Source organism: Piliocolobus tephrosceles, chromosome 3 (assembly GCF_002776525.5).
Source record: "Piliocolobus tephrosceles isolate RC106 chromosome 3, ASM277652v3, whole genome shotgun sequence".
Lineage (NCBI taxonomy): Eukaryota > Metazoa > Chordata > Mammalia > Primates > Cercopithecidae > Piliocolobus > Piliocolobus tephrosceles.
In genome coordinates this window covers 80757982-80784300 of record NC_045436.1, presented here as the reverse complement: position 1 = coordinate 80784300, position 26319 = coordinate 80757982, and the positions used below count along the sequence as shown (strand labels likewise).

At 34.4% G+C, this 26319-nt stretch overlaps 1 protein-coding gene across 2 annotated transcripts in view; it reads left to right on the top strand.

Annotated features, from left to right (window-relative positions):
• Positions 1 to 26319, top strand: part of PPP3CA (protein phosphatase 3 catalytic subunit alpha) — a 331326-nt gene that overhangs the window by 290526 nt on the left and 14481 nt on the right. For both annotated transcript variants that reach the window (XM_023220087.2, XM_023220088.1), the window contains exons 9-11: positions 291 to 416; positions 2507 to 2581; positions 23379 to 23463. In XM_023220087.2, the coding sequence (XP_023075855.1) occupies positions 291 to 416; positions 2507 to 2581; positions 23379 to 23463 (286 nt within the window). The remainder of the gene's footprint in view (positions 1 to 290; positions 417 to 2506; positions 2582 to 23378; positions 23464 to 26319) is intronic.

The following is a 26319-nucleotide window of genomic DNA, read 5'->3' as shown; positions in this document are numbered from 1 at the left end:
AGTATTCTTGGCTGAAAGGGGAGCTTGATACAATTCCTGACAGACATTGGATTAACTATTTTGTATAAATATTTTCCAATTTGTTATACAATTCCATATTAAGTATTCATATATTGTGTAGAGTAAGGTTCAAGTACATAAGTTATATAAGCATTCTGGGATGCCTAAGGTATGAGCCTGGATGTTTTGGAACTTTAGACAAATGGTTGAATTTTCTTGATGAGCTAAAGCCATACATAGAAGCCGAAATATGTCCTGTGTTTCTGACATCCTTTTTTGGTTATTTTTAGCTGCAGTATTGAAGTATGAGAACAATGTTATGAATATCAGGCAATTCAACTGTTCTCCTCATCCATACTGGCTTCCAAATTTCATGGATGTTTTTACTTGGTCCCTACCTTTCGTTGGGGAAAAAGGTATGTTGTGGAATCCTGAGATGTTCTTCTTAAAATAGTTTAGGAAGGTAGGAGAGGAGATTAAACACTCAGAAAGAGAAGAACTTTGGCCCAGCCAATAAAATGTACAAGTTGTACAATGAAAGATGTGATTTGGAGGTAGAAGTGTGTCACTCTGCATCCTATTAACAGGACACAATTGGTGAATTAGGGGGAAGCAGAAAAACAAAACAAAACAAAAAAAATGTATATTTAGGAAATTTTTACAATTTCATTAGAATAATATAACTCTTTAAAATATAATGGAAATACAGCTTTACCTGGTTTCAAGTAATGTCTACCCTTTTTCCTTACCCCTTTGTACTATAATCCCAAAGGACTATTTAATTTTATCTGCCAAATTAAAAGATTATCTGCCAAATTAAAAGATTAGGATAGCCATGCTCTCCTTACATTTCTGATGTTAATAAATTATTATATGATAGTGCTTAATGGCTACAATATTTTGAAGAACAATATGTACAACAACAACAAAGTCGTTCATCAATAATGTAGGCATTAGCACATTATAAGGTACAAAACAGGAGACAAATTTACATTTTAAAAATTGTTTACTAACTTTCTTCTTGCCTTCCTTCTTTCCCCCTCTGTTTTACTTTCATATGTTGACTTAAACCCCAACAAAAATTTTGAGGAAATGCCTGCACCACTTGTTTTTCATTCAGGAGGACTAACAGTGATACACAGATTGATTATCACATATCTTCTCATACTTTCCATGAGAAGGTGAATGGGCATTATAAGAAAGATGAGTGTTCCCTACATATCAGAGTAATGATGTCCTATAAGGAGTATCAGAGAAAAGCTAAATATTTTTCTGAAACCCCAATTGTTGTTTTCCCTTTAAATGCCCTAAAATGATTAAACCAGTCAAGTTTTGAGTTGTCAGCAAAGAAGTCTTCCCTTTGGATATCAAAATAATCAAAAATAGATTTTTAATAGTCTCTGATAAATATTCCCAGTACTACTCCATATTGCAACTTTCTTGCACTGATTAAATTGGAGTAGCATCATCTGTTGACTTCACTGGAAACAGAAGCAGTGTGGATCCTGACAACTATGGGGCACCTTTTAAGCACCCTTGATTTGAGTTGTTTCTATTAATTATTAAAATTTGGGACATTTATTAGAAATTAGCATATTAATCTGTTGGTACACAAAATCCAGTTTTGATAATTAAACTAAAATTCTGTATCAGTGTTGGCTCCATTGAAGTTTCGCTCTGTATCATACATCTTCAATTCTAGAAGGACATTTTTTGAAATAGCATATTACTTTAAAAAGTAGCTCTCGAAGCAGTAGGCAGGCTTCTTTTCAAGTGCATAGTAGAATCCAATCTAATTTCAAAAATTGTTAAATGTAAATAGCATGCTTTGTAGTATAAAAATAATGCAGTAATAATTTCCTCTGTACAACACTTTTATATAATCCTACTGTAATCTATTAAGTAAATTTCTGATTAAACTGCAACTATTTAATTTTTTGAGCATTTTTGAAAATCAAATTTAATGATATTTCTGTCAATGCATTTTTAAAATTGGTATTCTGAAAAATACTTCAGATATATTAGTTTACCAATCAGCAGTTTGTATTAAACACAAAACCACATGCCTATAATGGCGTGAAGTTCTCTAGGTGATTAAGACTATTTTAAAAATTCATCATTCTTAGTCCCTACTGAACAGAAGTTTGTAATCTGATCTAGATTAAGCCTTATCGTTGTGTGATAATAAAAATTCAAAAAAAACCTATTTTCTCTTTCATTGATTTATAGTATATTCACATCCACATATTTGATTTGTCATTGTCTATTGACCTAGAGCTAGTAAATGTTACCATTAGATATCATAAGCATGAGCTAATAGTTTTATAAAATCTGCATAGAATTACAAAGGCTGTATTTATGATCAGGATGTTTATGGAAACTGCTTCTATATACAATCTAAATAAGAAAGGTTATTGCTACATTTGCTCATTAACAATGCCAGAGTAATAGTTAAGGTTATAACAGAAAACCCCCTGACTTTTCTTTCTTTGCTTTCTCTCTTTAGTGACTGAGATGCTGGTAAATGTCCTCAACATCTGCTCTGATGATGAACTAGGGTCAGAAGAAGATGGATTTGATGGTAAGAGGCTTGAGCCTTTGTACTAATGCTATTTGCCAGATAATTACTTGGAGTCTCATTGCTAAACCTAAGAATACATTTCTAAGATTTGGATTATGTTTAAAACATAACATATTACACCTGTAATCCCAGCACTTTGGGAGGCCAAGGCGGGTGGATCACGAGGTCAGGAGATCGAGACCATCCTGACTAACACAGTGAAACCCCGTCTCTATTAAAAATACAAAAAATTAGCCAGGCATGGTGGTGGGCGCCTGTAGTCCCAGCTACCCGGGAGGCTGAGGCAGGAGAATGGCGTGAACCTAGGAAGCCAAGATCATGCCACTGCACTCCAGCCTGGGTGACAGAGCAAGACTCCATCTCAAAAAAATATATATAGATATAGATATAGATATAGATAAAAAATTGAGAATGAAAGATACGATTTTATTTTCTGTTTACTTTTTAAAAGTATAAGAAACAAATATGAGAATTTTCTCACCACTTTAAAAACATTGTTAAACAAGTAGTAAACTGTTTTAATAAGCTTTCAGTAGCTCATATTGCTAAGTGCCCTTTTTTGGCTTTTTGATACAGATGTAATCCTTTATTTTCTAACAAATGTTACCATTTACTGGACAATTTCTTTTACCAGGCAATTTAAAGATGTCCTCTAATGGAGTTGCTCATGTCAATTATTCAAGTTTTGATATTTACGATAAAATAAGGCATTTACATATTGATATATTGGTATTTATGTCAATCCCAATATTTCTTCTTTCTGTAGTAATGGGTAATGAATAAACTATGAGGAGTTTTTGATGTTTTTTAAGATATTACTTGGTGTTTACCCTCACAGAGTATGCTTTTTCTGCAAGGGGGCACAGATCCATGAGGTTAAATATGGAGGAGAAAATTATCCCGAGTCTTACAAAAGCACCTCAAAAATGAATGGAAACTGACAAAAATGTACTTAGAGAAGAAAAGCATAAAAGCAAACTTTACTGCATTTAAGAAGTACAGTTGGGGCTGGGTGCGTGGTTCCTAGCACTTTGATAGGCTGAGGCAGGAGATCACTTGAGCTCAGGATTTTGAGACCAATCTGGGAAACATAGGGAGAACTCATCTCTACAAAAAATTAGCCATGTGTAGTGGTACATGATTGTGGTCTTAGCTACTCAGAAGGCTAAAGTGGGAGGAAATCTTGAGCCCAGGAGGTTGAGACTACAGTGAGCCATGGTCATACCACAATACTCCAACCTGGGAGACAGAGCAAGATCCTGTCTCAAAAAAAAGCAGAAGTACAGTCAACCCTCCATATCGGAGGGCTCTGCATCCATGGATTCAAACAGCCTCAGACTGAAAATAATTCAGGAAAAAGTTGCATCTCTGCTGAACACATACAGACATTTTTTGTTTTGTCATTGTTCCTTAAATAATGCAGTTTAACAACTATCCACATAGCACTGACATTGTATTCAGTATTGTAAGTAGTCTGGAGATTACTTAAAGTATACTCAGAGGTCCTAGATTCAGGACACTCAGGGTTATAAGATGAATGAAAAACCTATTCCTTGAAGAAGTTGCAAACTGGTTGGAGAGACTGATGCATAAACCAATAATATCAATAAAATGAGTCAAATTATAAATAAAGGGCAAAGAGGGCAAGGGAAACTAGATATTATGGTGAGTTTAAATGGATAAAATTTATACCTTTAAAAACTGCACTGGAGTAAAATGAGAAGAGAATGTGGTCCTTTCTGAAAGTTGGTTTCCAAATGGCATGATTTAATGTTTACCTGAGCTTCATACAGGTCATGGCTATAAATGGAAAATACCTAATGCTACAGGCAAAAGTAAAATAAACCTGTTCATACACTCATGTAAATAGAGTCTATATACTTAGGTAAATTAAATGTATAAGATTTATTTCTAACATCTCATAGTTTTTCTCCTTTCTGCAACTTCTCTTGTCTTTATTACTTTTCTTCATATACTATTTTTGAGTCATATACCACATTGCAAGGAGACGTGCAACATAGGGAAAGAAAGGGAAAAATTGATATATTAAAAAAACAACTTTACTGGGCTAAAATTTAGAATATATAAGAACTTAAATATATTAATATATTTTGAAATATGCAGGAGATCAGTGGACATTTTGTGCTTTATCTAAATTCTAGATGTTTCGTATGTTATAGCCACAGTTTGCTACTGTTATCTTTTAAATGATAATACTATTTTCAGAATGACAAAAACTATTTCCTAAAAGAATACTATCCAGATGGAACCTAAATCTTAAAACATCAACAAACATTTTTCAGTATGTACCTTTCACTATAGTCCTTTTATTCTTTAAAAGAAAGATTAGCATTAATACAGTCATAATCCCCTATTAACAAATGTTTGTTTTGCCAAGTCCACTAGCCAGTATTTATGATATAGAGAACAAAAATGTAACATACTGTAGAGAATAAGAATGTGTAGACCTACATATGTTCGTAATTTTTATGTTAATCCATTCACTCAGCAAATATATATTCAGTGTCTACTAAGTACTAGGTACCATAGCCAAAATGACTGTACATTTCACTGTTACATGTTATTCCTGCACAGTTAAACATCACCAAGACTAACCCTGTGCTTACTTCACTTCTAGTAAGCTCCCTTTACTCATCATCTCAATCACTTATGTGAAAGGATTTGTTTTGTCAGATACTTCATTTTAAAATAATTAGTTCTAATCAGTGTGCTGTGCTCATCACCAATTACTCTTTAAACTCTGTTTTAATTCCAATTAAAGGAGTGTATGTTTTTCTTAGGGCCCTTGGAAAATTTTTTTTCTTTCTAAGCAGACCCCTGAATACCCACTTTATCACTCTTTAAGTTTTAAGTCAATCCTGCAGAGAAATTTTGTCCTACCAGGTGCAGGGAGGAAGACGGTCAGGAATACCTAACCTGCTCTTACCAACTAGAAAAGATGAGCTTTATCTCTCACTTTTATCCATTTCCTTCAGTGGTCCATTCCTATCAGGTTAAACATCATTAAGTTATTTATCTTTCTGAACAGTTTATTCTGCTTTAGCTTATTTCTGCTTAGCTATATTAACAGTAAGATTAGTGTTTTCAAAATTTTAAGCAAAATTTACACACAGGCTAATTAAAATATTTAATGCATATTAAAAGTCCCATGTGTCTATATATAACTTGTCAGTTTGGGAGCGAGAAGAAAGATAAAATTATTGCTATATAATTTTTAGGGATAGACAACTGAATTTCCTTGGTTTCCTGTATATTGGACCTCACTTAACCAGTAGTATGTGGGTGTTTTTTCTGCCTTTTTTCCCCATCTTATTTAAAATTTGTTGGTGTATTTCCCTTAGTCAAACTAAAGAGAAACAATCATCTAATCTTATGCTTTATTTCTTTTGTATATGTACGTATGGGAGGAGAAGGAAGAAAGAGATGAGGAGAGGCGAAAGAAAAAAATCCTTCTGCCTGATTGGGCTTTGCCAGCATATGATAGCAGTGCAGGCCTTGGTTCCATGAGCAGCATCAGATTCAAATTTCATAGAAAAAGAGCCTAGAGGAACTGAAGAAGAGAAATTAAATTCAGCAAGGAGAGGCATCATATACATTATGCATTAATGATAGGTTATAATTGAGAAGAAGCTGGTGCTTTCGGAAAAAACATATTAGGTTCTACATTTACCCTTTGTGACTAGTTTTCTCCTTTCTAAACAGGGTGATAATAGAAGAATGCTGAATGCCTCTCCATTGCATGTGGAAACTGATGGGCCAGCATTAGTGTGATATTGTCTGCCCACATTTTTCTAGGTGCAAGTTTAAGAGCATGTTCAGTGTGAACATTGAGGACTTTAGGGATCTGAGTCCGAGATGTATCAAAGCTAATGTTAATAGATCCTGTCCTCAGTTTGTAACTGTGACTTCTAAATGTGACCTTTTAGTTCAAATCTCATAAATTTGTCATTTAAGAAAAAAACACAGAAATAAAAGTTTTAAATTTTAATTAAAAGTATATTTTGCTGGGTGCGGTGGCGCATGCCTATAATCCCAGCACTTTGGGAGGCCAAGGCCGGCATAGCACTTGAGATCAGGAGTTGGAGACAAGCCTGGCCAACATGGCAAAACCTTGTCTCTGCTAAAAATACAAAAAGATAGGTGTGCATGGTGGTGCACAAATGTATTCACAGCTACTTGGGAAGCTGAGGCACAAGAATCGCTTGAATGCGGGAGACAGAGGTTGCAGTGAGCCATGATTGCACCACTGCACTTCAACCTGGCTAAGAGTGAGACTGACAGAAAAAAAAAAAAGTATATTCTACTTAAGATATTATATATTTCAGTATGAGCAATCAGGAGTCCTAGCACTTGATGTAACAAGACATCAAAACTGGATTTCCTCAAAGGGTTAGGGTTAGGGTGCTCAAAGATGCTCAAAGAATAATTTGTAAAGTTTCTCAGAAATCCTTGATTTTCTCTGGGAATACTGTTTATTGATAATATATATTGAAGTGAGGTTTTTTTTTTTTTTTTTGGTCACATTTTTTCCAACCTCAGGATAAAATTTCCAAATTTCTGCACCCCGTCCTTCCTGCTTGCAGCCTGTAGCCTGTTTCCCTCATGGGGCTGGCTCTCTCCTGCTGCTTGCCAGGCTCCTTATTTGTTGGCTGAAAAGGCAAAGCAGAAATCAGAAGATATCCAAAGACTTAAATAAAACTCTTCCTTAAATTGCTGCTTATTTTAAGTGGGCTATCCCTTTATGAGTCATTTATCAAGCCCTTCTCAATATTTCATTCCATCTCCAATGTCAATGGGAAAGTCAAAGGTAGTAATAGTGCCTGTACAGTCCATGACTGTCTTTTATCTTATCAGCTTGACTTTTTAGTGTCTATAGCGCCTATAGCAATTTAGAGATGCTCCTCATTTCCTTCAGAATCTGTCAACTCCTCTTTACTATTTAATGATGATGTTAGTGACAGCAACTAACACGTACATGTTAGGGATCAAGCTTAGTTCTTTAATTTACTAATTTTACCTTCTGGCCAACAAAAGATTTGTTATTATTAACTGTCATTTATGTTAAGTTTACTAGGCAATTTATATTATCTTTCGTCCTCAGCCTATTGATATAGGTACTATTATTATCCTTATTTTACACATAAAGTGATCCAGGCTCAGTAAGTTGAAAACCTAAGTTCATCCAGCTAGCGAAGTGCACCAGAGCCTGGATTCAACTAATGTCTGCCTGATTGTCAGGCTCTTAAACTTCCCACCACATGTGATTACAATGTTTGAATTATTTTTCATTCAGAGTGATGCTTTAAAAAAAAAAAAAAACACTAATAAGCAAATATAATATGCTTTAATTTGTTCTGTTGAATATACTGTAAAATAAAATATAAATATAACAATATATAAGTATACTGTAAAATAAAAATATTCTATGCAATGAAGAAATATATTTTGCAGTATTATTTGGCCATGAAAGTCAATGCATATGAAACAATATCATTCTATTATTTTAACATAGGCTAAGAAGAAATGTGTTTCATCTTATAAAAAATTTAGGTGTATCTGAGCAGACAGAAAGTCTTCTGGCTCACTCAGGCTTCTGGATAGAAACCATGTCATGATTCCCTCCTCCTTAGCTTCTGTCTTATAAGTAAAGGAATTTGATAGGCTGTCTGGAAAAAGATGGCTGTTTTAAATTGGCCTGTGGTCGTCTTTGTTGAAAATAAAATTAAAAACTTCTGTTATCTTGTAAAGTTTGGAAGCAGTTTAATGCCAATGAATGTCTTTTGATGATCTAATTTATATGCATTAGGGTCTTTGTTTCCTGTTTCCACTTCTTATTTTGGATAATAAAATGATAGTCTGGTTTCAATTTAGGGTTGTTATTCACTGGAACACTTTAGAGAAAAAAGAAATCCAAGTAGAGATATCACATTTGGTAGATAATGCTCATTAATGAAGAAGACTCATTTCAGACCAAGCTTTAGTAAGTGATTCCAAAGTAGAGCTAACAGAAATCAACCTTCATTACAAGGGTTTCTTTATTGTTCATTATTATAATAAGGAAGTCTGGAGAAACAGTAAGCATTGGAAACCTAGTGATAGTTTTGTAAGTTAGGAATAGTTATTTATCTGGGACTGTCTTTTAGGTCCTAAAATTGTAGGCACTGAGATCAGTTTTTTAAAAAAATACAAATTATGTTTGAGACTGTGATATGTGATAAGTCTCACTCACCAGAAAAAAACTATGGAAGTGAAACTGAAGTCCTGTAGAATGAGAAAGGAAAGAAAAAATCATATAGTGAATACATTTCAAGACAAATACAGTTTCAGGCTGCACTGGAAAGACTTAATATTAAATTAGAATTTATGTGTCTGCTTTTATCTAAAGAGCAAACCACATGGTAGAACTCTTATCCTTTGTCAACGTTTTTGCCTTATCCTAGTGTTAACCATAAGCAAGTGAATATGGAATCAGAGTAGCTTTTTGCATGCCTCTATGAAACCATCTATATCGTATACCAGAAAATTATCTTCCATATCTGCCTTGAATTAGATAATTCTTCATGTCTATTATCACAGATTCTAGAGTATCTCCCTACCTATTTCTGTCTAGCTGTTAACAGTTGTACAGAACTTAAAGTGCAAAGTTGGGAATTAGTGTGACTAATGTAGTATCTTACTGGTCCTTGAGGAATTCTTTTCTAAGGGTATGAATATATTATTTTCTACCAAAACTATTTATTTGCCATGATGAATGTTTGACCTAGCAAAAAGCATTTGACACTAAGAATTCCTTTGTAGAAATGCCTTGGCACCCCAAGCATAAAGGGATTACCCCCAAATCATTACTTTCAGATAGTCATAGAATCTAAATGGGTTTGATTAATTTAAAAATCTAAATGGACTGAATAAATTAAGTTTAAGGATTTAACTTTAGAAAGTCCCATCGCTTTGTGCATTTAGCAGCACATAGACTAAGAGCCATTAACTTGGAGCTTTTTTTGTGCTGTGATTATTATTTCTGAGCAACTCATTTTAGCATCCTATATTTCAATTTCCCAATCCAAAATAAATGGTGTTATAGCCTGTAACATTTGACAGTTTAGGGGGAATATATTACATTTTAATATAAAAAATAGAAACAAACCCATTTAGACATACAAAAGAAAATATGCTCTAAGGAACACAGTGGTGATGAGATTCTTGTTCTGTCAACATTGAAGCCTAACCTGAAGTTAGTAAGTCAAGGAGTAACATAATAAACGCAGTATTTGAGAAAAAGCAAAAACTTTTTCAAGCGTAGATAAATGCTTGGAAAATGAACAAAGGGTGAGTAGGGATACAATTTAGGAACTTAATAAAGTATCTTGAAGTTGTACTGACAAGATCTGAACAAAAATATTATTAAGAAAAACATTGAAAAGGAACTGTTCAAAAGACATTTCCAAGGACTTACAAAGTAGAATCAACAGGTCTTAGATAGAGGGGCAAAGGAAACAAAAGTTGACTTTGACAGTTCAAACCTAGGGGCGTAGGAGGTATAATAACATTTATGGAAAAAGTCACCACCTCCAGGAGAAAGATGAGTTCTGTTACAGGCAGGAGTTTGAATAAAACTGACATGTGTAATTCTAGAAATGTCCAAGCAGGATTTGGGAAAGGAGATCTAGAAATTGAGAAAGAAATTGGGGCTAGTGACAGAGGCCTAGGATTAAGTAATAACTGAATTTATTAAGAGTGAAATAGGCCTCCAGAGTTGCTGATTTGGAATAAAATCTCACAAAATTGAGGACTGATTTTTAAAATTAGCCTGTACTGTAAAAGCTGTAGATGAAAGAAGGAGAAAATAGGAGTGATGAGAGAGCACAAGAACCAGGTTTGTGTAGCAGTTCAAGCAACAGCTACTTAAAAATATTTGCACCCAGTGCAGAAAAAATAATATGAGATATAAGTCTGGCCAGAATTAGGACCATGACTTTGGTTATCAGACATCAGATTGTTGAAAGAAGTGAATAGCAAAATTTATTTTATTTTTACAGTAGCATGTAAAATTTAAATCATTGACAAAAGCAAAATACTAAAATAAAATTCAGCGTACCTAATTCTAATATCACATTGTGTTTTTACTTTACATATTTTTATTTCTGTGTATTCATTAAAAGCAAATATGGACATAATATATTGTACCATATATTCAATGATGAACACAACACATGTGGTCTCTGCCTTCACTGAACTTGGAGTCAAGTGGAATAAGAATTAAACCAGTTTTGAACATGGTAGTCATGCAGAGGATATAGTGTTTAAACATGCTAGTCACAGGATATAGGCATTTAGGGGAGGCAGCAGGAATTGGGATAAAATATTTAAGAACTAAAGGAAGAACATGGGGGACATCTTTCTTTTTCTACTTCTGAAAAGCCAAAATAAATTTTTATGAATTTTGATGTTTTAGAAAATGTGGCCATGTGATAAGTCCATATTATTTTTTCAAGGAAATTATATGCAAAAGTGGACATCAGTTTACCAGTTTTAACATTTTAACATCTCTTATATTTTTATAATAACTGAGTTTGCATGATGTAATTAAGGTACAGGGAAAGGAAGATGTGTAAAAAGGTAGGTTAATATTTTTAAAAGACTAAATTCTTCTCAGACTTTTTTTTTTACTGTTTTCCCAGTTTATTGTTGGGTTTTCTTTTTGTTTGTTTTCAGTTACCTAATATTTTAGTGTCTAATTTAGAAGCTAAATCATTTGTCTCTATAAGTTTATTATTTATTTCTTAGACCCTTTATAAAGTACAGAAAACCGTTTGTTTCGTTATGCTTTCATCTTAAAAAGAAGACACCTTATTATAGCTACTATATCATTAAAACTAAAAAATGTCTGAAAAACACATAGACATTTACTAGGTGTAGTTTGGTATGATTCTCATCGTATTTAGGTTTGTTGACATTTTGAGACCTTGACTATCAAACAAGCTGCCTGGTTAACTATCATATTTTAATTCGTTTCATCAAATCTGGCCTTTCATCTTTGGTCACAAAAATTAAAATCTTTTTAATTTAGCAATTAAAATGATGCAGTAATACAGGCATCAGAAGTACTGCCTTTTCTTCATATTGTACTACCATGACTGCACAAATGTGTTTCTTAATTATCTGGCATAATTTTCACATTGCATGGAAGCTCATAATTTGCAGAATGAACTAAATGTTAAAAAAACAGCCATATCCCTGTTGCAGCTAATTGGCTGGGTAATGCCCACCATTGACCAGCATATTATGCTCACAGTAAGGTAATATTACAGAAAACACTCCAGATTTTATACTGTGTTTCAACATGCAGTATTATATGCATATATAGTATATATTTTATACAGCTTTTAAAAGAAATGATTTTTATAGCATTAGTTTTTATTCAACTAATGGTGACATTAGCCTACTTATAGTAAACATTAGCTATTGCATATCTAAGCATAAATGTGTTTATAAAATTTATCCAAGAAAGCAAACCATGTTGCAAAAGGGAAGTAAACATGTGGCGCTATAAGCCTTAATGCATTCTTTATTTGAAAGGCACTGAAATAGAGAGCTCTCTTTCTCAGTGAAAGCAAAGACTCTGTGTGTTTTAGAACACTTTACTTCTTGCAAATAGGGTTGAGATAATTGGCATGTGAAAGAGGCATTCTTTGTAGAAAGGCCTGTCTGTAGCAAGTAATATTAGCTTGCTGAAAACTAATACTGAAAGAAAATAAACTTTATTTTTCAAACTTTTCTGGCAGAGCTTTCCCGATTCTCTTTGTACTAAAGCATTAATGGATTCAGGTTCTTAACTTGAATATTGTACGTTTATTAGAGTAATTGATAACTGATTGAACAATTTAAACATGCTAGTCATGCGGAGGATATAGGTGTTTAAACATGCTAGTCACAGGATATAGGCGTTTAGGGGAGGCAGCAAGAGAGTGTGAGTCCACAGTTTCTAAAACATTCTTTTTAGAGTTACTGTTTGATCTCTTATGGCGGGTGTAAAGGCTGTACTTAAAAGTTCAATAAATGCCCACAACATTTAAATGTTAAAAGTATTTCTCTCTGAGATTTTCCTATTTTCACTCTTCTAAAATCTGTTTAATTTTTCCCTCTTTATTCTTAGCTCATGAGAAGATATAAAAGCTGTTCTCCCATTTTGTCTCAGAACTCTGTAGAAATAGAAATGTTGATTCTATTTTGTCAACCCATCTATTTGAGGTGGTCTATTTTGTTCTGACTGCAAAGCCAGCAGCATCCTGGCTCCTCTCATTCTCTCCAAGTGTGTTTGCCATAATCTGGGGTCCAGCCTTTAGCCTGGCTGGCACAAAACATAAATGAGGCCACATCTCAGGGCAGCTTGATATTCACCAAGAACACATAATACATCATTTAATTTACAGAGAGAAATGTAACTGGAATGTTCATATCTGCACAAGTATTTTCTTCTTAATAATAACAAGCATTTTATAATACTTCCCATATACCAAAGCTCTGTTCTACATGCATTAGCAGGTAGCACCCTAACTGGCACATGTGTTTGTTGAATGTTGAGAATGAATGAGAACATTACTTATTCTGCCACCACGAGTGAAGTAGGTCAGTCAGCTGGTACTGTAATGAATCCTGGTTCTGAATCACCTCTAGCTAAAGACCTTAGGCAAATAACGTTTTGTTCCTTAGAATTGTTCTCTGTCACATGGAGACTAGTAGTACCATCTCCATGTGGTTGTTGTGATGATTATATGAAATAATGCAAATAATGCATTTAGAACATTCCTCACTTTTTAGATAAGGAAAGTGAGCCTTAAAGACACTTACTTAGTACTTGCCCAGGGTAGCTAGTAAATGATAGTGCTGGGACTTAAACCAAGGTCTTTTATTCTATACACAAGTTCTTTACCTCTGTTCTATTCTGGCTTTCAAATGCCGGTTTAGTTATACGTCTTAAGAGAAGTGGACAAGCCAAGTATTTGTGATCCAAAGCTTTGTTGTAGGACCAGAGCACTTCACAGCCATTTGGCCCATGGACAGTACTTCCCAGAGCATTTCAAATGTTTGCCTCAGCTACTCTTCTTTACTATGCATCTGTTGCAAACCAACACATTTTTGACTAGCACATCCATTCTCCTGATAAGGTCATAATATATTTAAGTGATGTTAAAGTCTCATGACTTGGGAACCATCTACTTTTTGACGTTGCCTGTGCATGGGTCACTGACCAGAACCTCTACTTCTCCTTCTTGGGCAAAACTTTACTGCGTCTCCCACGAAGTAACAAAACACCGTGTGTGGACTGTGAATAGCAACAGATCTTTGAATGACTTATTTTCAGATAAGCTTCGTTACCTGCCAGTGCCTCAGCCATTCTCCACTGTCAGATGAAGGAGTTGTATTACTTGTTTCTGTCTGCTTTTTATTATGCTGTCAAGTGGTACTCAAATTAACTTTTTATCTAGGGTAAAACATATGGGACAATCAAACATAATATTTTACTCTGTTTGTTCGTTTTCTCCCTTCACTTTATATCATGGCAGAGATAACATGTAAATGTCATTCTAGTATTTGATAAATGTATAAATCCATATGGGCCCAGAATTAAGTTCTAGTCTGAATGCATTCTTCCAGCACTTATCACGTATGCACAATTATGTCGTCAACAAACACCTATTAAACAGTTATATCCTCATCCATATCAAGAGCAATCTTTGATTAGACATCCAGGCATTATGACTGCTTCCCTTTGAGATAATAAATCGATATTATTAAATTTAGATTTATTCCTTTTTGTTATTTTCTGTTGCTACTTTATAAAATTGATGTATTTTTGTCACGATGAAGGAGTTAAGCCAAGTCAGATTTTATGGCTCTTAATAGCTTCCTTGGTAAATATTAAAAAGGGGGCAATATGCTTTGGAAGGCATTAGCTGAATATGTTAGAGTTTCTTGAAAAATCAGTGGAGGTTCCTAATCTACTGTAAAGTCTTTCACTTTCACCCAGTTAGAATTCTGCTTATAGTCAGCTTGTGCAACTCAACTAAGGAGTCATTAAACAGACGGAACACAACGTCTTAGAGAACAAAAGTGCATGGAATCAAATTAGAGTTTGGAAATGAAAGTAACTGATAATTAAACAGAAAATAACCAAATAATGACAGTAATTGGGCATTTTGGAGTAATCTGTCCATTTTTAAGACTTCCTATCCAAAGAATTTGGCTATGTTTTATGACAAGAGAGGTGGAGAAAAAACTAGTCTAGGCTCTTCTGACCTTCCTTAAAATCCATTGAACACTTAAAATCCATTACACCCTTAAAATCCATTATACAGGAGAAACTTTTTAAAATATATATATATATTTTTTAAAGGCTCTTCTATTGCTTTCAGAGTGGGATGTAAGACAGAATAGCCTTATGCCAAATATCACACCATTCATTGCAGGCTCTTAATATATACTGAGATTGTAGTCAAGTTAAAAAAACACATGGAAGAAATTCAGAATGTGTGCTTTAGAGTGATTTGGAGTGAGTGGCAATTATGTCCCAATTTTATCACCTATGGGAGGGATAGTTAATAGAGTTAGGATCCATATTAGAAAGATATTCTAAATATTTTAGTTTGTAATCTTCATAAAGATGAATTTTTACCAGGATTTTTTTCACTTGTTGTCCTGAATGTGTTTTTCTTTTTCCCAAAATGGTAACCTATATAAGCATACATATGGCTTTGTTTGGTGAGAGAAAGCACCTAACAACCTCTGGATTCACTTTGACTGCACTGACCCTAAGTAGATGAACAGTGCAGGATTTCCAGGTTTATGGCAAGTTAAGGAGTTCTTCCAATAGCTGTCAACTCAAGTATTCTAATTCTTGATAGAACAGCACTCTTCAGGCTGGAATATCTGTACTGTCGTGATTACCCTAAGACATTTCAAGAGGAGTTAAAAGGAATCCAGTTTCACATCCTCAGCCACCATAAGTCTTATTTTCGTAAAAGTGATCAGCCTGAGAAGGCACCTTGGCTGGAGGCCTTATTGCAGCTTCTCCTTTCCTGCCTCCTCTTTCTCAAATGCCCTTTTTCCATTTTAACAAAAAGGCACAGGTCTCCCTAGACATAGTCACTATGAACATTTCCTTGAGCTATAAAAAACTCTGGGGCACATACACAAAGAGACATTAGAAAAGCTTAGTATCTGGGAAGTCTCTTTAATCAAGGGAGCAATGTAATTTCCTTCCCATCTTTATCATTAAGAGATGCATTCCAATAAAATTTTATTTCTGTGCATTTTAATATTTATGAATATTTATCATATGTTAGTGCTCTCTATCTCGATTATGAACTAGAGAGTTCATAATTGTGAACTCTCTATAATAATTATGATATTGTGTTATTTATTCCAAAGGAATTTTTGAACACTTAGTATCCATCATCTCAGGAAATGTCTAAAATTTAGTTAAATTTTTAAACATAACATATAATGTAGTGACAAAAATATTTTAAAGTTTAGCATACCTATAACCCCACTTGGGAGGCTGAGGTGGAAGGATCACTTGAGCCCAGGAGTCCTAGTCCAGCCTGGGCCACATGGGGAGATCCTGTCTAATTTAAAATATGTATATATTTTAAAGTTTAAATTTTTAATGCACTGGAACAAAATTGGGGAATTTTAAAGTGGAACTACAATTTCAAAGAAAATAATAATATATGGTTTCTAAGCATCAATGAGGATTTTATTCATGGACTTTTCTTTAAATGAATGATAGTGGGACTCAAACTGCTGTGATATTTATATACCATTGGTAAGAGAGTAATATAGTCATTTCATTTTAATCTCATAATGTTTACAACATTATTTACAGCTATTTAAACATGGAATGGGAATAGTATTCTTTGGGGATATTATTTTGTAGCTACATGAGTAAAAATTATAAAGGCTACAGTTTTGAAGTCATTCCATCAGAGTAAACAGTTATCCATTGCTTATGGTGCTTTTTTTAAATCTAGGGCTCAAGTGCCTGGTGGTGTAGGAAAATGTACTGAAGCACTTGTCACAATTCATAGCCAACGGCAAAACTGGGTGGATATCTAAAGTAACTTCTGCATAACATCCCTTTGCTGGTATATAAGAGTTCAAGGTTTGTTATTGTTAAGTTAGGTCAGGAAAGAAAAAGACAAGATAAGATTTAGGGATTACTTCAACTGTTGGACATGTATTTTCCCAAAGAAGACAGTCTTTATATTCATAATTTTCATAATCTTTAAAAAGCTATAAAGACCAATTATGCAAGTTTCTTAGAGGTATCTGAAGTCTGTTCTGTCTTATGCATTTTATCTTCTATTTCAAAGGTGCTAAGTTTGGATGGACACAAAACCCATTTTTATCTTTAATATAGCACAACAAAAGATATTAATGATCTCAACACTTTATGCTTTCATCAAGAGATTTTATTCACATTCAGTAATTGCTCTGTTTGGCAAAGAATAAAATCTGAAGGAACATTGAAACTCTGTTTAATAATATTTACCCATGATAAAAATTTTATTTTAAAGTAGAATAGGGATGAACTTTGTTAAGTTTTAACAAATTTGGAAGTGGTGAGTGATAAAAAATTTTTTTTTTCTCAGATTTTGGATTAAACATTTGAAAACATTTGAAGTCTACCCCCAAAATACAATTTTAAAGACATATCTTTCCTTTTAAAACATACAAAAACTTTTAGTATACCTATACTTTTTTATATATAGTTCATTGAAATACACATGCTGTGGATGCACTTGTATTAATTAAAATGTCCTGTAAAGAAATAAGCCTAAATGATAACAAAAAGCTTGTGGCCAATATAATGATGAATTGGGAAAGGTCTGCTAGTGTTTCTATCAAATCAAATACAACTTACTAACAATAACAATTTTTAAAAGCAGCTTTTTCACATTCTAATGTAAAAATATTCTTTTCAGAAGATATTTAAGTATAATTTTTATAACTGATCATTTTTATTTCTTACAGTTGTAAAAATGTGTTGAAACTAATAAGAATCTCTTAGATTAGACTTTTAAAACAAAAGCTTGCCAGTTCAGCTTTCTCCTGGATTTGGTGAAGAAGAAAGATGGGGAGAATGTAACTCCAGTGAGAAGTATTCATTACCTTTTTCAGCAAGCTCATGCATCCTCCCCTATTACATAAAGGAAGGGCAGGGCAGGACATGGAGACTTCTCTTCCCAAAGCTGCTATTTTTCTTTCCCCACAAAACCAAATTTCTTCCAAGTATAGTTTCATTTTTTGACATTTTATTACAAAATGTTTTAAACATACAGGAAAGTTTGAAGAACTGTATAGTTAGTACTTAGATACCCATCACTTAACTTTCTATAGCTAACAATTGACTATATTTGCTTTATCACATATCTGTCTCTACTCATCCAGCAATCTAAGAGTTTCTTTCTTTTTTGGTATCTGGCAAAGTAAGTTTTATTTAACTGTATTGCATATATGCTAATATCTAAACTTCTTGTTTGCATGTACTACTATGCTAAAGCCTTTACAGGTTAGCCCAGGCATTTCCTGCTTCTTTCCCAGCCTACCATCATCCGAGTTTACTCAAACTTCATTCACATCAAACTTCTTACCCATCATCTGAACATAATTTGGAATTTTGCTGCCTTTACACATTTAAAAAACCTCTACAGAAAATGCCATTCTTCTTTCTTTTTGGTGTTTATGTATACTTCAATATCCTTGACTGTCACCATTTCACTGAAAAGTTTTTCTTCTACCTGCACGCAGTTTGCACCTGTCCTCCCAGGGAAAATGGCCCTGGTTTGTAGCATTTGCAGATTTTCGTGGTATAAATGTTTACCCCACAGCTGATTTGAAGCTACTAACATGAAATTACTGACCATGGGCCGGGCATGGTGGCTCATGACTGTAATCCCAGCACTTTGGGAGACCCAGGCAGGTGGATCACTTGAGGTCAGGAGTTCGAGACCAGCCTGGCCAGCGTGGTGAAACCCTGTCTTTACTAAAAATACAAAAATTAGTCAGGCATGGTGGCAGGCACCTGTGCTCCCAACTACTAGGGAGGCTGAGGCAGGAGAATCACTTGACCCCAGGAAGCTGAGGCAGGAGTATCTCTTGAACCTGGGAGGCGGAGGTTGCAGTGAGCCGAGATCACCATTGCACTCCAGCCTGGGCAAAAGAGCGAGACTCCTTCAAAAGAAAGAGAGCGAGAGAGAGAGAGAGAAAGAGAAAGAAAGAGAGAAAGAGCGAGAGAAAGAAAGGCATTACTGACCATGGAGTTAAGAAGGGACACACTCAGTATCCTCTTACCAGCTTACAGAAGCCAGCTCCAGTGTACCACTGCTACTTTCAATATAATATTTGTCATGATCTATTGTTGTTCACGTGATCTCCGAAAGCAGAGACAATGCCTCATTTGTACGTTGCTAGCACATGGCAGGCTGTATAGTAAAGGAGTCACAAGAATATTTGATGAATGACTGATTTGGATGTTAATTTGAACTCTACATAATACTTTCTGCACACCACTAATTCAGGTGTAACTGAGGAATTCACAGTAGTAGCTCCACAGTGGTAACTGAGCTGGAAGTCAGAGCCAACATCTGTAATGTATGACAGATACCCCAGGTGGTAAGAATCTCTCTTCAGCCAAGCACTTGCCCCCACCCTCTGTGGTGCAAATGCCTTTTTCCAGTTCCGTTTTAAGGCTGAAATCTACCCTGTGGGGTTGCAACACTCACTTAGAAGGCCATTTGCCATAGATATCTTAAAACTTCATGAGAAGTCAGCAAGGTGCTAAGTTAAGGGCAAGAAGGACATGTATTAAAAGCAAATCTTTAAAGATCCCCTTGGTCTGCATATTAACCTCCCCCATGTTGAGCAAAATTTGAGTTTTCAGGGTTGCTTAGAATCTGGAAATAGTAGCATGATACCCTAGGCATAAAAGAAGATCAGAACTTAAAAAGTTGAAAGGAGAGACCAAAAAAAGAAGTGATTATTATTTGAATAGAAATACAAAATGAAATTTTACTTAAAATTACTATTTTTTCTAACATATGAAATACTACCTATGAGTTTTGGACTTCCAAGTTGAAATAAGTGATTATATGTTTTTTTCAATGGGAAGAAATTACCACAGTTTTCATGTAAAAGGTATTTTATGTGTCTTCATTATTTTATATACTGAATTTTAATTTGAGCTACTGTGGCACATTTTCACAACTTAAATAGAACAGTACCATGAATGTTTAATATGACATTATCTTTGCATGTTGCAGGTAGTAAAATTCTGAAAAACATGTACTTATTCTTGATATTTCTGTTTAATTATGGACTGTGAGGATTTGGAATGGAATAAGTTTTTGAAAAAGAGTTTTAATGATCTCTGGAAAATACCAAAAACCTGGAATAGCAATACTAAGTACAGTATACTAGACCGTTTACATCTGAACTTAATTCTCCCCTGCTATTGTTCAGCTCCTTTAGATTGAATTACACATCAATCCAGATATTTTATTTCGATATTTTAAATCTTTGTGAGGTTATGTATGTGTGGTTAGAGCTAATTTTGATTTTGATTATATGGAAAAGATTAAAGGTACTTCTCAGGAGAAAACATTCAGAGAATAGTTTAGTGATTCTTCTTACTGACCATAGTCAGGTTATTTTACTTTTTGTGTAAATATATTCCAATTTTATGAGAGGGATAATAAAACTCCTTATCTGGGTTATTGAGAAATTTTTTTAAGAGAGGTTTTTTTTTTTTTTTTAAATTAGGAAAAGTGCTAGAGTGTGTTGCGATCCACTGCTTATGAGGAGCACAACTACATATACATAAAGTAGAATATCTTTTATATGCTCTCTAATCATTCATTTGATCTGAAAATATAAGGAATAGTATACTGACTGTGAGAATGTTCATTTTACATTTAAAATTGAGTATGTATTTGAGCATTTTTCTGATCATCAGCTTACACCAAGCTAAGAAGCACAGCTCTACATAATTTATTTCCCTCCTTTTCCAACTTAGTTTCTTACTTTTCATTTCTCTAGTTATGGTTTTTACAAGTTTTTTATCAGAAATGTTCTGTGAGATTATTCTTCATATATATTTTTACTTAATTGATTTTATGTATTACCCCTCTCACCTCAGTTAAATATATGAAATTTTATTTCTAGACATCTTACCCACTCCTTGCTGCTTTTCTTGTGCTTCTAAATATAGTGACCAGTTTTGGAGCTCTCCTACAATTTCCATTCTTCATGTTCATTGGATTGATTTCATGATCTGGCCATATTGTTTATTGGAGAGGGCCAGAATCTTTTCCCTTACTCAGCACATCATGACCCCTGAGGTCACAGGTCAGCCGAGGTAGGGAATTTTAAACATAGAGTAGTAATAGGACAATGTTATACTGAAAGCATCATTGAAGGGAGTAACTGAAATATATATATGTATAGGAAGACCACTCTAAGGGGACTATTAACCATCCCACTTAAAAAAAAAAAAAATCTTTTGATGATCTCTTGTTCATTAATCATCTAAAATCCAAGCACAGAGAATTCAGTTTTAGATGGTCTCCAGAGCAGAATTTGATGTGTAATCTTAATTACAAATCATAGATAATTAATATTGTTACAAAATCAGAATACGATTAGAGGCAGGGATCCTGCACACACCCTATTTTCCTCTCCATTGTTCTGGCCGAGAGACTAATTAATAATTCAAGGAACTGATAGTGAATGAGAACCCGTGGTTTTGCTTGATTATCAAAATAGCTGGATTGGAGAAGAGCTCTCTCCCACATAGATGGAAACCTATTCTACCCATTTGCAGGTAGAATAGTTGGCAATAATAAGTCCTTCCCATTGGATGTGTTGAAAGGTGCCTGCCATGGCATGGTTGCCACAAGAGAGGATGAAATGGACATACATGTAGGCTGCTTTCAGGTCAGAGGGAAGGTGGAAGGAAGCCAGCTTGCTGGTTTTCATACACCCTCTGGGGAACACCCATGCACCTATGAGATGGGTTTGTGTTAGCATCACCTCTGAAAGATTACCCACCCAGGCAAAGAAAGTGATCCATTATGTTTTCACTTTCTTGGAGTGGAAGGAAAAAATAAAAGCAAAGGCCTTTTTTTCTAGCCATTTCAAAATTGTTGTGTTGGTACAGTTTTCTTTCTCGTGGAAATGTTGGCATATTAATTGTTTGATCAATACAATCAACAAGATTCCAAATGGCGTTCATAAAAGCCCTCTAAGGGAAACAGTAGAAATCTTTTTTTCAAAACCCTTCTGTGAAAGCTTGCTGTTACCACAAATTATAATAAAAGACCAAAACACATACCAGTTATCATCTATAGTCCTTGAGCAAATTACATGACTCAAACTGTTCAGTTGGATTAGGAACATTTCTGTTATTATTTGAAAAGAATATTCTATTGTGTATCTATTAGAAGCAGTAGAATTAGATGATCTGCTTGTGTTAATGCTTTCTATAAAATCCCACATAATGTATAAAAAGGATAACTTATCCATTTTACCTTGGATTATAAAAATCTTGGCCAGGTGTGGTGGCTCACTCTTGCAATCCCAGCACTTTGGGAGGCTGAGGCAGGCTGGTCATTCGAGGTCAGGAGTTTGAGACCAATCTGACCAACATGGTGAAGCCTGTCTCTACTAAAAATGCAGAAACAGTTAGCTGGGCATGGTGTCACATGCCTGTAATCCCAGCTACTTGGGAGATTGAGGCAGGATAAATCACTTGAACCTGGGGAGGCGGAGGTTGCAGTGAGCCGAGATCGTGCCACTGCACTCCAGCCTGGGCGACAGAGCGAGACTCTATCTTTTAAAAAAAAAAAAAAAAATTGAGAGGTATTTTTTCTGTTTTATACTTCTTCCGATATACCTTGGGAATTAAATAAAGAATAAAATGAGTTCATTAAAGTATTATTTTACAACATTATTTTAAAATATATTTATTTGTAACAATAATCTACATAATTAATTTTTTTAATTTGGAAAATGTAACAAGTGGTAAAACTTACCCGGAAAAACCATGCATAAATTTCAAAAATAGTACTAAAATGCAAACCATGGTGCCATTGTCTCTTACTAAATCCAATTTAGCAGTTCTCTATTCTTTTCTCTAGTACTCATGAACCAACCAGAAGATGAAAGAGTATCAAGTGCTCAAACAGTCATCATCAAATAATTATGAATGATGTTGCAACACAGATAGGGAATTAAGAGACTTCCTAGTTTGATCATATCAAAGGAGAACTTTTGGAAAAGCAGTTTCCTAAAGTAGTTTTCCCAGCATGGAGACTGCAAATGAATAGAAGATGGTGATAAGGCACTTAACTCTTCCTCCCAATGCATGGTCTCTGTATAAATAGAAAAGAAAGGGAAAGTCAATTAGAAGAGGAGAATAGGAACCTACCCCTCTACTCAGTGATTTTCTAGTTAGCTTCTTACTCACCTCCCCCTGATATCTCAAAAGTTTTTCTTTGGCAGTATGGGGACCTCTCAAAAATCACATCCTAGTGTGGGTGGCCAAAAGCTTAAATTTTCAAATTTGATTTACAGATAAATCCTCTTAAGGAGAAAAAAAAAAAAAAAAAAAAAAAAACCTGATTTTGCTTACTGGAGTCTGTTGTATGTATAAATTTGTAAACTCAATTGCAATTAGATAAAAAAATTACTGACCCCTGAACTCTGTTTGAAAATACAGGTGCAACAGCTGCAGCCCGGAAGGAGGTGATAAGGAACAAGATCCGAGCAATAGGCAAAATGGCCAGAGTGTTCTCAGTGCTCAGGTGGGTGCATTCGTCCTCTGTTTTTGTTTCAAATTTTATAATGTGTCACCTATTAAATACTTTAATACTTTCATCTGGTAATTTAAATATTTTACTAGAGAATATTTGTCTTTTTTCCTTTTAAATTAAAAATTGAGGAAAATTAAATGAGAGATTTTCTGTTTCTCACTCTTTTAGTTAAATTGCAATCTACTAAATTATTTCTGTTAAGAAAGTCTCAAAATGAATTGCATCACATTTTATTCCTCTATTTGCTACAGGACTTTAAAATATTGATTTCACAATAGGTTGAACATCGTATGAAACAGGAAAAGCTATTGTGATTTTTTTTGTTTTGTTTTTCATTCTGACTCTGTGGTGAAAGATGCATTTATCAGACACATTTCACTAGATTTCTAGGAAATGAACTTCAACCATAGAGCTATTCATGTGAATCTATATTATTCTAATTATTGAGAAAAGACATTACTATGTTTCAATTTCCATATAGTAGTATATTTTGTAAATAGATTATGAATCATTATTAAGCATTTATTTAGAAAACAAATGTTTTCTTGAAGGAAGCTCACTCTGGTTATTTCTAAATAATACAATCTAACATTTCTCTTCAGAAGATTACTTTAAAATATGATATATGTTAGGAGTATACAGTCAATTCAAAATGATACATATTAACGAGTAAATAGGAACACCTTGGGAAATATTACATCGACAGTTGGATAATTTAATAATCTAATTTTTTGCCAAATTTTTGCCCCAACTCTTTCTCATAGAGTATTGACACTGGCTCTTTTGATTTCTCCTCTTGCTATTTCTATCCTCTTCCTGGTACAGTCACTAAAGAGTAGCTGAATGACTTAATGCCAAAAGAGGGAGCCATGAGAAGGATGAAAAGCATTATCATGCTCTCTCAGAGACACCACATCAAAGGCAGTGAGAACTCTGTGGTAGCCAGCACAATCACAAGCCGTGTTCAAGCTGAAAATAGAGCATCATTGCTCCCTTCTGTTACTGAATGAGGCTACCTTTGCTCTATTGCTCTACATTTCCAACTACATTTTCAGGGTTTATTCATTCATGCCATAAGTAAATATAGTAAAACTTAAAGCATTGATTAAGTACCATGGAGAAAAGAAATAAAGCAATGTAGAGATGGAGCAAGTGGGAGATAAAGAACTTCTTTTAGTGTGTGGTCAACAAAAAACTTTTTGAGTAGTGGTATTTGGGCAAGCATGGGTGACCTTCATGAAGAAATGGGGTAAGGGAGTTCAAGGCAAAGAGAATAGCAAGTGCAAAGATACTTAAGGAAAGACAAATCTGGCAGTTTTGAGGACCACAAGGAGGCTTGTATGGCTGGAAAAATGTTCTGTGGGAACAAAGGCATATATGAAGGTCATAAGCTTAATTGGAACTCTGAGTAAACACTTGCTTATTTATTGTGCGTCAGATTTACCAATAATGCTTTCATTTCTTGTTCTGTCTGAAGTCTCTGAGGGAAAGTAAAAACAGCTCTAGAATTTCCATGACTATCCCATGATAAATGGACTATTTGAACCCAGTGATCAGTGACTTGACTTAAAATTGCACATGTTCGTAGAAAAATAGAAGCAAGCTATTTATTATTGTTTTTCTATAATAAAAGCATCCATAGCACATATGCAGAATATAGAGAGATCTTATCCAGAAAAAAAGTAAGTTAAGCTTAGTAAGTAATGATTGAGCATTAACTGCATACCATGCACTGAATTAGGCAATCTAGATACCAAATTGGAATGCCAGCCAGATAGATAATAAACTAACATAAGAAAATAAAGTGTGTGCTAACTACATGAATAGATGTCCTGCTGTGGCATTAGACAGGAAGGAACCTTGCGTTTCCTAACTGAAATGTTCATAAAGAGGTTAAAGTTGGAGGAGTGCTGTGAAGGATAGGCTGGATTCCAGGACAGAGAGGAATGTGGTGAAGGCATTCCTGGAAGTGGAAAAATTATCAGGAGCACAGTCGCACAATCCTAACAGCAATATCAATGACATCCTTTTATGGGGCACTTACTAAGTGCCAGGTTCATGCCCCATGTTTTGCACATTTGACAATAATCAACACAGGAAGCTTGCAAGGTTGTGGTGACTTCACTTTCCTGTGAGGAAATTGAATCTGAGAGAGGCTAAGCAGAGTGTCCCAACTCACTCAGTTGGGGAGCAACACTAATGAGAGTCTTACTCAAAACTGTGCTATGTAGTCTAGTATAAATTCTAAGCAATACTAGTAATCTAGTAATGAATTCTAAATATATTCAAGGACTGACTAGCAAAAGACATGAAGGTGAGTGAGGAATCTAGTTAAAAAGGAGACTGAAAATATATTGAAGTCCATATCCTTGAGTGCTTTGAATAGCATGTTAAAGCATTTAATTTTTTTGTGTGTAGGCAATCAGGAGTTGTAGAATTACTTTAATGAGATTAGAGGCATGCTCTAACCCATGTTCCACTATACATGTTAATCGCAACGTCAAGATTGGCTAGCAGGGTGACATATGGATAACCAAAAATGTAAATAAATATAAAATAAAATGTAAATTTAAAAAAAAGAAAAACATTTAGGAAGCTTTTGAAGTAATTCCAGCAAAAGGCTGGACCAGGCTATGGGAGGAGAAGTGCAAAGGAAAGGACAAATACAAGGAATTTGGGAAAACAGAACGTGACTAATGAATGTGGAATGTGGTACAAATTTGTCAGATATACTTGCCCAACATGTTTCCTACATTTTGGAAATGTGCAACATTATCAGGGAACCAGAAAACTGTCTTTAGCAGTCCTTGCAGATAAAATACAAACCTGTTGCCTAGGATTCGCCAG